This window comes from Silurus aristotelis (genome assembly GCF_946808225.1).
Source record: "Silurus aristotelis genome assembly, chromosome: 12".
NCBI lineage: Eukaryota > Metazoa > Chordata > Actinopteri > Siluriformes > Siluridae > Silurus > Silurus aristotelis.
In genome coordinates, this window is record NC_139585.1 from 30,022,668 (window position 1) to 30,032,667 (window position 10,000).

At 44.0% G+C, this 10,000-nt stretch overlaps 2 protein-coding genes across 7 annotated transcripts in view; both read right to left on the reverse strand.

The window, feature by feature from the left end:
• Positions 1-390: 390 nt before the first annotated feature.
• On the reverse strand, positions 391-8,078 carry dbf4b (DBF4B-CDC7 kinase regulatory subunit). 3 transcript variants are annotated; one of them, XM_083555807.1, is made up of 12 exons: positions 7,925-8,078; positions 7,266-7,414; positions 7,026-7,187; positions 6,814-6,864; positions 6,602-6,671; positions 6,046-6,110; positions 5,268-5,298; positions 5,122-5,167; positions 3,639-3,776; positions 3,219-3,339; positions 2,991-3,124; positions 391-2,786 (listed from the first exon to the last, which is right to left on the reverse strand). In XM_083555807.1, the coding sequence occupies exons 2-12, from the start codon at positions 7,398-7,400 to the stop codon at positions 1,499-1,501; spliced, it is 2,241 nt and encodes a 746-aa protein (XP_083411933.1). In that variant the 5' UTR covers positions 7,401-7,414; positions 7,925-8,078; the 3' UTR covers positions 391-1,498. The 3 variants fall into 3 exon arrangements, with proteins under 3 accessions (XP_083411933.1, XP_083411932.1, XP_083411934.1); XM_083555806.1 differs by having other exon boundaries at positions 2,991-3,127; positions 7,925-8,068; XM_083555808.1 differs by having other exon boundaries at positions 2,991-3,127; positions 5,122-5,164; positions 7,925-8,055.
• A 1,446-nt stretch (positions 8,079-9,524) lies between these two features.
• Positions 9,525-10,000, reverse strand: part of LOC310734361 (gap junction gamma-1 protein-like) — a 14,038-nt gene continuing 13,562 nt past the window's right edge. For all 4 annotated transcript variants that reach the window (XM_083556272.1, XM_083556274.1, XM_083556273.1 and 1 more), the window contains exon 3: positions 9,525-10,000. This exon is cut by the window's right edge and continues 2,006 nt beyond it. The gene's annotated coding sequence lies outside the window, so the exon portion shown is untranslated.

Here is a 10,000-nt window from a genome sequence, read left to right on the forward strand (position 1 = left end):
TCACGTTCCTGTATGCAAATTTAGTCCATTCTTTACCCCAATAAAGTGCAGGACAATAGATTTAAGGTGTGTTTCTGATTATCATGAGCTGATGAATATATTTATTATTTAAATTACTCCGCTCCAGAATTATTGGCACCCTGACAAAACTAGTCACTTTTTAAAGTTTAACCTCGTGCCTTGTTCTTCTTTCACGTTAAACACACGCGATTCTTGTAAAAAAAAAAAAAAAAAGGCGTGTTTTTTTGTGAAGAAGAATCTAGATTTCATCTTTTATCTACAGATCTAGATTTTAATCTAGATCTACAATCATTTCTTACTCTCAGGTAGACGTGCACGTGACACCCTCCAAACACGTTTTTTCTTCTCATTCATAACAGTAGCCAACAGTTCAGTCACAGATTTTAATAAACTATTAAAAAACGAAGAAATCAAACTGAAATGATGAAGCTAAAAAAAAAAAAAAAAAAATCTTAAAAGTAAAATAAAAACAATAAAATCTTTAAAATAAAAAGTAAAAATCAGACAAATTTGAAATGAAACTCCAGAAACATGATGGACGTGTTTGTGGCATCTTCCTGATCGTTCACACACACACACACACACACACACACACACACACACACACACACACACACACGACAGTGTTCGTAACTAACAAGCTCCAGTGTTTCATTTTCGTATAAAATGTTTTTATAAAGCTCATGTAGCTCCTCAGATCTCAAAGCTTTCAGAGCACAGTATAAGCCCTGCCCCCTGAACCAGCATGACTCCGCCCTTCAGAACTCTCACACAAAACACAAGTTCATCAGTTCATTCCTCCTGTAGATGGAAAAAGCTGTGTTCAGGGGTTGAGAGCTGATGGAACACCTGACCCCCTGGAGAGTTGGCAGGAACACATCCAGATGCAGCACTTAGACTAATCAGCCCCCCCCCCCCCACACACACACACACACACACACACACACACTTACAGCAGTGCTTCATTATGAACGCAACATGAGATCTCGCTCTCTCGTTCTGTGCTCGTGAAAAAGCTTTAGTGCTGAAAACCCTGGAGAAGATCCAGGCTGAAAGGTGTAATCCTCGTAGATGGAGAAAGCTCCCGGTTCTAGACGCTTTGAGGAGCTCACTACACTAGTGTGTGCTAAAACCAAACAACCTCTGTAGAACCTTGCGTTTGGTGGGTGGATACAAAGCAGACCATGAACCTGGTCATGTTACACCACCTGGAGAGCTTTACACCTCCTAAGTGCTGCTGTGAACTCAATCAGAAGATCGCTTGAGATGATGATCATTATTATTATTATTATTGTTATAACTGATCTTGGTGTAACAGATTCTGTGGCCTGGTTCTCAACACCCTGGGTTCCTTAAGAACACCTAAATTAATAATGCTTAGAGAAGGTTTCTCCAGTCCATGGTCCAAAGTGATGCTGGATCTCACACATGAAAGATTATCCTTGAGAGACCCGTTTGCTGGATCTCTGTCCTGCTCCTACACACCCAGGCCCTGAACGATCCTCCTGTCCATCGGCCTGTAGATGGTATTCGGTTCTCCGAATCCAGCATGAGATGAAGACACGGTGGGCTGCAGCACGGAACACAGGCGTGACGCGTAGCTTCCGTCCTGCATCCCGGCGCATGGACTTTGCAGGAGAAAACCCAAGTCCAGCTCACAGCGCCCCCCTTTGGACTGGAGGTGGACTGGCGGGGCGAAGCGCGTCAGCAGGCCGGAATCCCAATCCGATTCGGAAGAAGCAGGAGAAAAGGTGTCCGGGACGAGAGCGGACTCGATGCAGACAGACGAGAAGGACTGAGACAGGAGGGAAGTGCTGGAGGTCGGGTTTGTTGAAGGTAAAGGAACGACAGGGACGAGTGTCGGAGGTTCGAGAAACGGTGGATGATTCTGGTAGAGGTCGTCATGGAAGAAAGGGTAGAGCTGAGGAGGACCGAGTTCTGAGGATGGGTCAGGAGGTCGATTGTTCGGGGGCGTCTGAAGAAGCGGTTCGTCCTGCTGAAGGTTGGGAGAAGACACGCGATCCTCTGGTAAGGGAACCTGCTCTGCAGTTTCACGCTGACCTCCAGAAACCTCGTTAACTTTAGTGTGTCCATTTTGCTGTACGTGATCAAATCCGATCCCACTGTTCTGATCGGTCGGATCAGACCACATGTTAGTCCGCCTCACCTTTGAGACCTTTGGGCTGAGGGTGAAGGATCTGCTGCGCTTCCTGAGGTTCACACCGTCTGATAATTTCATAAACAGTGACTGAAACGGCGGGGAACAAAATGATGGAGAGCACGAGGTGGCATCTACCCGGGGTGTCTGCTCTCTTTCTACACATGAATCACTCAGGGCATCCTCCTGACGCTCTTTAGGACTTTTTATGCAAATTGATGGACCTTGGTCATGGTTCAGTGATGCTTCTAAGCCAGTAGAAGGTCTCGGAGTATTGGGTACATGATCATGCGAGTCCACTCCTGAAGAAGGACCAGCACGCTCTTGAGGTTTATCGTCCAAACCGGAACCTTCCTGTGGGTGAGGACTGGGAGGGCAGGATTTAATGTTTGATGTGGAGTTTACATCTTCATCCACAACTTCCAAAGTAGGGTCATTAGAAGCATCTACAAGATGTTCCTGAGGTTCCTGAGGGAGAACTGGGGAGTCACTTCTCGGTGGTTCTTGTTTGCTTGCAGTTTCCAAGGTTTGAATTGGCCAACAGGTTTCTACATCACTTTGACTTTGTTTTGATTTAGAAGGTGGCGCTACCGAGTCGCTCGACAGCCTGAGGACAGAAGAGCGGTTAAAATGAGAAGATGGTGTATCACAAATTATTATAAAAAAAAAGCATCACAATACAAACGATATCTCAGTAAAGTGTATCGGGGGAGTGGATCACAATATATATATAATACTGATAATATCGCCCAGCCCTCATTCAGTCATATCACTGACATGCTCCAATCACAGCTCTAGATCTTCTACTCACCTCGTCATTAGAGCGTCCGTGTGCGGATCTTTACACCCCGAGAAAACGGTGTCCATCTCAACCACCAGCTGATCCACCCTGGCGTAGTTCTGAACGTTCTCCACGAAGCGCCGATGGACGTCAGACTGCAGGTGCTGCTGAACAGAACCACGCAGAGACCCGATTCAACTCCAGTTTACTTCATCTCTCATCATCATCATCATCATCATTAATCAATCAATCGATCACCTGGTCCTGATCTCTGTACTTCAGGTGGCAGCACTCGCAGAAGCCCAGGCTCTTCTTCTTGCGAGACGTTTTAGGAGCTTTGGAGGATTTATCTTCACTACTGATCGCCTCGTCACTTTTTCTGTGATGGAACAGAGACACGATCACCAGAAGGAAAAGATCTCACACAAATACGCTCGGGATCGTATCCATAGTAACGGCGTGTTTACGGATTACGGACGGAGTCTGGAGCTCTAGAGGAGAGTTTATACACCTGTTCAGGAACGAGCGGTTTCTGCTTCTCAATAAGTCGTCGAAAGAAAGAGAGAGAGAGAGAAAGAATGAAGACAGGATGCTGAGGGAACATGTGTAAAATAAACAGAAAAACAAAAGAGAAGAGAAAATGTTAACCTCCTGCTACACTGCGAGAGAAATCTTCACCTGGACATTTCTTTCCTCAGCGTGTCATCTTTCCCCTTCCCAGGATGCACTGGGGCAGGATTCTCAAAAGGACTGAATCTCCTGGTGTAGCTCAGCATGGGGAACTCCAGAGCCTGGCTGTGCAGCGGCCTGTACTTCCTGTCAGCAACACACACACACACACACACACACACACACACACTCTCTATTACTCAAATCCTCAAACTCCAAAAGCTTCTATACTTTTAGACGTTCCTTGACCATGAAGGTTAAGGGCACTTTTTATCCACTAATGTTTACATGTAATGATCGGGTTCTTGTTGATATTTGTGTTCTAGCTGCTGTAAACACTCGCACCATGACCAGACGCACCATGATCACACACGTGAACTCTTCTCTTCTCTGGACTCTGGAGTCCAGATGGGACGTTTGTGTCCATCAAAAGAACTTGTGTAAGAAGGAGAACAGGAGAGAAGATGTGATCAGACCCCCTCACCCCCCACACACACACACACACGGTGGTGAAAATGTAAAGGTATAGGGTTGTTTTGGAGCAGTGAAGATTCCAGAAAGTGAAAGTGAACCAACATGTCTCCTATTCCATACTTCAACACCATGTGATTCCGTCTGGACTGCGGCTCGTTGGAAGCGGCTTCACAGTACGACAAGACGATGAGCCGAAGCGATAAACACGTCTGAGTTCTGTACGTGTTATTAAGAGACCAGACAGACGTCTGGAGTAAAATCTATCATAACCTGCCCAGTCAGTGCTCCTCAATCCTACTGAACTGCTCTGAGATCAACAAGAAAACCTCCATCTAGTGAAGAACATCTCTGGAGAGTTTTATAAAGTATTTCAGATGAACGTTTGGAGACACGTTTTCAATCGGAGTTTTTGCATAGAAACGAAAGGAACACGCACGTGTCTCCCAAACGCCACAAAACACTACCAGACTTTTACCAGACTTTGTGGGCGGAGCCTGTGAGTGCTCGCGAGCGTTTCCGTTGTAGCATTAAAGCTTGATTAGCTTGCAGAGGTGTTACAGTGAGGACAAACCCCCCACGTCGGGGCTTTTAGGGTAAAAGGGTATCGGTTTCACCCCCTGCTACACTGGAAGCCTTTCTTCAGGGTTATTAGCTAATGGAGAGTTATTGTGTACAAAGACGTGCGTCTTACATACACATGAGCACGCACACGATAATTCAGGTGGTTTAGAGTAACGTTTCCATGGTAACGACTAGTTCACCCTTTTACGTAAGAGTCTCAAGTGTCACGTCCTCACAGCTCCTCTGAGAACCTTTGTGTTGAAATGATCACCCAACATCACCCTGTTCTCCTAAAGGGTGCCAATAATTCTGAGTGGTGTATCAGAGTCTCTCTCTCTCTCTCTCTCTCTCTCACACACACACACACACACACACACACACACACACACACACACACACACACACACACCCCGTGTGTACAGGAGAGGTGAAGTGTGTGAGAGCGGCAGGAACTCACCTGCTCGAGTCCTCCACCTTCACAAAGTCCAACTTCAGACTGCCTGCTGCATCATGGGTAAGATCACACACACACACACACACACACACACGATTGTTTTAAACTGTTTACACACACATAATGAATGCCAATGATCCTCTTAGTACCTTTGATCACACGCACACTCGAATTCTTCTCCTTTAAAACACAAACACATAAAACATTATAAAATAATAAAGTTTAATAAATACGATGAAAGTGTGTGTGTGTGTGTGTGTGTGTGTGTGTGTGTGTGGAATTTCTCTCCTGTGGTGTGTGTTATTATACACATTTATTAGTGCTGTCGATCAAATACAATACTAATTCAAGTGATTAACTCATAACACACTCGTATCTGTTCTCAATGCATCTTGAATACTTTAGTGTTTAATTCTCTAAACAACACAGACAGAATATTGATGCTTTATGCAAATATATGTTAATTATTAGTGAAGCATCTTCAACATAGAGCACGAAGACTCTATTCTAGAAAACGTTTTAAAGAAATTAGTGTTTTAAATGACGTAAATCATCAGGACACCAAACAGAACTTCTGCTGTTTCTACACGGACGGTTTTAGTTGTCGGACACATACCTCGAGGTGGATTTCGGTGCCGATTTGAGACTCGGCGCATCAGTAAAACAAATGTTTTGTGATTCAAAATGGTTTTAAAGCTGAGCTTTTATATATATATATATATGAATAAAGAAAGGACGTCGTGAATAAACGTGTTGCGTTGAAGGTTTTATTTATTTATTTATTTATTTTAAAATGGTCAAACAGAAATGCACACTGCATTAATCACGTGTTAATAAAATTAGTGCTGTTAAAATGAATTAATGTTAATGCGTTTTTATATTTATAGAGTGTGTGTGTGTGAGTGTGTGTGTGTGTGTGTGTGTTACCTCTTTCCTGTAGTGTGTGTGAGTTGAGCGCTGTGAGTTCAGTTCCACTACAACCTTCATAAACTCTGAGTGATTAACAGAGTTAAAGAGAAATATCATGCAGCACAGCGTGTGTGTGTGTGTGTGTGTGTGTGTGTGTGTGTGTCCCCATAAGAAGTGCAAACAGCTCCACCTAATGTCACTATAAACACACTGCAATACACAAACATATATACACACACACACACACACACATATATATATATATATATAAATAAAAGTTTATGGACACCTGAACATCCACATCTAGTCCTCATCTGTTGTTATAATATTATAATAAGCTCCACTCTTGGAGTCAGCGTTCACAGTCATCATGTTCAGAAGGCTCTAAAGCAGGAGATCTGGAGCTGCTTTGTGCACGTGGGCATTGCCATGCTGGAACACGTTTGGGTCTCCTAGTTCAAGTGAAGGCAAATGTGGAAAACCCACATATGGATGAGAAAGTCAGGTGTCCTGATACTTTTGGACAGAGCGTGGTGTGTGTGTGTGTGTCTATTTTTTGCTGATAAAAGGATACGTTCCACAGACACGATCTTCACACCCCAATAGCGAGCAGCGCTCGATAACACACCACCCCGAGACTGCTCCTGAAACCATCACACACACACACACACACACACACACACACACACACACACACACACACACACACACACACAGTTTATTATTTACACATTTCACACACACTAAATTTTTAGGTAATATATAATAAAGGAATCATTTACATACATTATTGCGGATGGCTTTCTCTAACAAGGCTTTTCCTCGACTGCCAAACACCTGTGCACACACACACACACACACACACACACACACACACACACACACACACACACACACACACACACACACACACCATTTCATTGATGATTCTGAGCCGATGTATTGATGACAGGTGCCCGTTGTTGTTTAAAGCGTCTGTAAGAGACCCTGGTGCTCACCGGAGCTCTCGGGGTCCCCGGGCGCTGGACCACGTTGCCTCTGTCCTCGCGAGGAGGATCCTGACCTTTGACCTTTCCCGACGAGGCCGCAAGGGCGTTCAGGGCGTCCCGGTTTCCTGTGATGACGACGTTCACTTCCTTGTAGAGGAAACTCTCCACTTTCTGCAGGAAACAGTTGAGAACCATGACGAGATGTTGAGGGACATGAGTGTGAGGGAGATCTGTGTGAGATGTTTTTACCCCTCCAAGGCGGACGATGTGTCTGGTGAGGACGGTGCACCCGTGACTTTTCACCTCATCCAGGTAGAAGGATTTCCCCTCCAGTGGGCGGGGCCCAGGCCCCAGAGGCTCACACGCTGCTAACGCACGCTGCATCACACACGCTGCACCTGCGCGCGCGCACACGCACACCACACACACACACACACAACACACAGGATCTTACATCTACTGCTCTGAGACAGAAGTAAGCAGATGTACAAGCACCTACAGACAGACAGGTGTTATTACACAGACAGACAGACAGACACAACATGGCATTATAACGCAAATGTATAAAAAACGAATCCCGTCCAAAAAGGGATTTAGGAACCTCAGCTGTTTTGACTGACGTGCGCGTGCGCGTCGCGCGCGTGCGCAGTAAATTCGACGCGCACACGCGAATAATCACATTAAACAATGCTTTAGACGAAAACACAAACACGGTGGATAAAACTTCTAGAAGTGAACCCGTACCTCATTAAACACCGCTAATAATCACATTTATTAAGATTGATGGTGTTTATAGTTTGTTATTGCGCCCTGTGGAGCCGCTAACACACTTAGCCACTATGCTAATGCTAAGATAACACGGAGCCCATTCATTAACACGGACTGAGAGGAACATCACAGAAACTCACCTTCACCAAAAACGCGGTGAGCGCAAGAGGAGAAGGGAAATAAATCGCCGGGAACAAGCCGCGGTGTGAACCATGGAGCCGGAGACCCCGCGCTGAAGCCGCTCCGACCTCCGCACCGCCGCGTTCAAAATACCCTCCGAAACAGCTTCACCGGGTCAGCTCCCAAATGACACTCCTAGTGCACTAGATGGGGGGCGCGCATCGTTATTACACACGCCTTATGTAGGGAACGAATCTAGGGACGAAACATGGGTTTGGAACGGACGGTAGATCAGGTGTGGTTTGGAGCGCCCCCTAGTGGAACGGAGCATGCGCACAGGAGAGAATAGTGTTCTATTAAAAAAAAAGTTCTTCTCCAAAACTCTAATAGAATCACAGATTTTAACATATTTTAATTTCATAGCTTTTTCTCTTAATTGCGATGCTTCCCTTTAGTTTGTTCGAGTTTCTACCCAATCAGATCTCCACCATCACATGCTACCATGAGGCCTTCAGGGTCACCAGTGCAGCTCCTGTAGCTTCAAATACATAGCAATAAAGCTGTAACCAATCAGATTTCCTCTTACTTGGTGACACCAGGACCCTCTAGCAGGCGTCCGATAACATAGATCCCAACATAATTTCTACCTCCTTTGATTGGACAAACGGAGAGCGCATCTGTAGGACAATGAAGACCAAAATATCGAATTGCTTTGAGATGCACTGGACAAACACCAGGATGAGGTTCTGGTGTGATTACTGAGTCTGCAATTTTTAACATTAATATTGATGTTTGCTCTGCTGTTCGCCCAGTACAACTCGATTAGCAATTTGATATTTTCGCCTTCACATCTTTGATAGCCAGTCCTTTAATTCTTTGAGAATTCCCAGACCACCACCTACGTCTCAGTGGCTTAAAGTCAATATGTTCTTTTTAAAATGAGAAGAAAATAAGATATTCTATTAGAGGTCACGTTAAAAAAATGTACCAGGTGACCATTTCTTGTACTTTAACCCCCAGACTAAACGACTTGGAGATTTTATTATAAATCTTTTTTAATTAGTTTTATTTTATATATTATTTGTATAACTTTAATCTATTTACTCCTTCGTATGTTTTTTGTGGATACGTATGGAATTGTACACGTGAGTGCTTTTCCAAGTAAAGAAGATATACCATGATATCGATGGTTCTGCTAGAGATGATGTATTGATGAATACCTGTTGAATTGGGTTTTAGTGATGACATTAATTACATATTTCATTAATAACTTAAGGACCATGGACAGCTGCATCCTACAATGGTGACACAAAGGAATCTTTTTCCAATACATTTGTACCGTTTATCTCCTTTATAAAGGCATTTTTTTCTAAAAGTGTGCATCATCTTTAATCAAATTCATAAACTTAATCAGTTAATGAGAATAATAAGACTTTTTGACTTATCAAACAAGTAAAATCAGTACAGGAAGTGATAACGCCCTTACAGGAAGTGATAACGCGCCTACAGGAAGTGGTTTCTTGAACGTTACCAACATCTGTTACCATGGCACCCGCATTAACATTCATAAACAAGCCATATATTGAAATGTGGCGTCAGAGGGAATAAAAACGTGCACACGCAGGAAATATAATGTTTTTTATTTCTCCTGTTTGAACAGAAACAGATTCATCGTCCCTCCTAAAAAAAAAAAAAAAAAAAGAATTCTGGGTAACGATGTTGCAACTCCATGACGAAGCTGTGGAACGTTCTTGAACACGGCTCTCGAGTGTCTAGCTGCTAATGTAGCTAATGGAAGCTGAGAGCTACCAGGTTAGCATACGTGCGATGTAGCGGTGTAATTAAACCAAACTAAATACAACTACAATTAAAGGACGTGTGAAACTGTGGCTCATTTGTGAGGTTTGAATCTTTGGAGTCTGAGAGCTACCGTGTTTATTAGCTCGATCAGCTCGTTAGCATCGTAGCTCGTTGATAGCCTGCATTTAGAGTAACGTATTTATAAACAGTTTGATATAACGAGTCACTAATATCAACACGAAGAGCAAACGCAGGAACAAACAGGAAGCAAACACACAAAGTCGCAGCATGGAACA

What these genes read in the sequence shown, in the direction of transcription:
- dbf4b (XM_083555806.1), bottom strand. Translation starts at nt 7,400, where the DNA reads ATGCAGCGTGCGTTAGCAGCGTGTGAGCCTCTGGGGCCTGGGCCCCGC. An exon ending in GAAGATCGTGTCTGTGGAAC is followed by an intron (nt 6,111 to 6,601) that starts GTATCCTTTTAT and finishes TTAATCACTCAG; the next exon opens with AGTTTATGAAGGTTGTAGTG. An exon ending in ACACACACTACAGGAAAGAG is followed by an intron (nt 5,299 to 6,045) that starts GTAACACACACA and finishes TGTGTTTTAAAG; the next exon opens with GAGAAGAATTCGAGTGTGCG.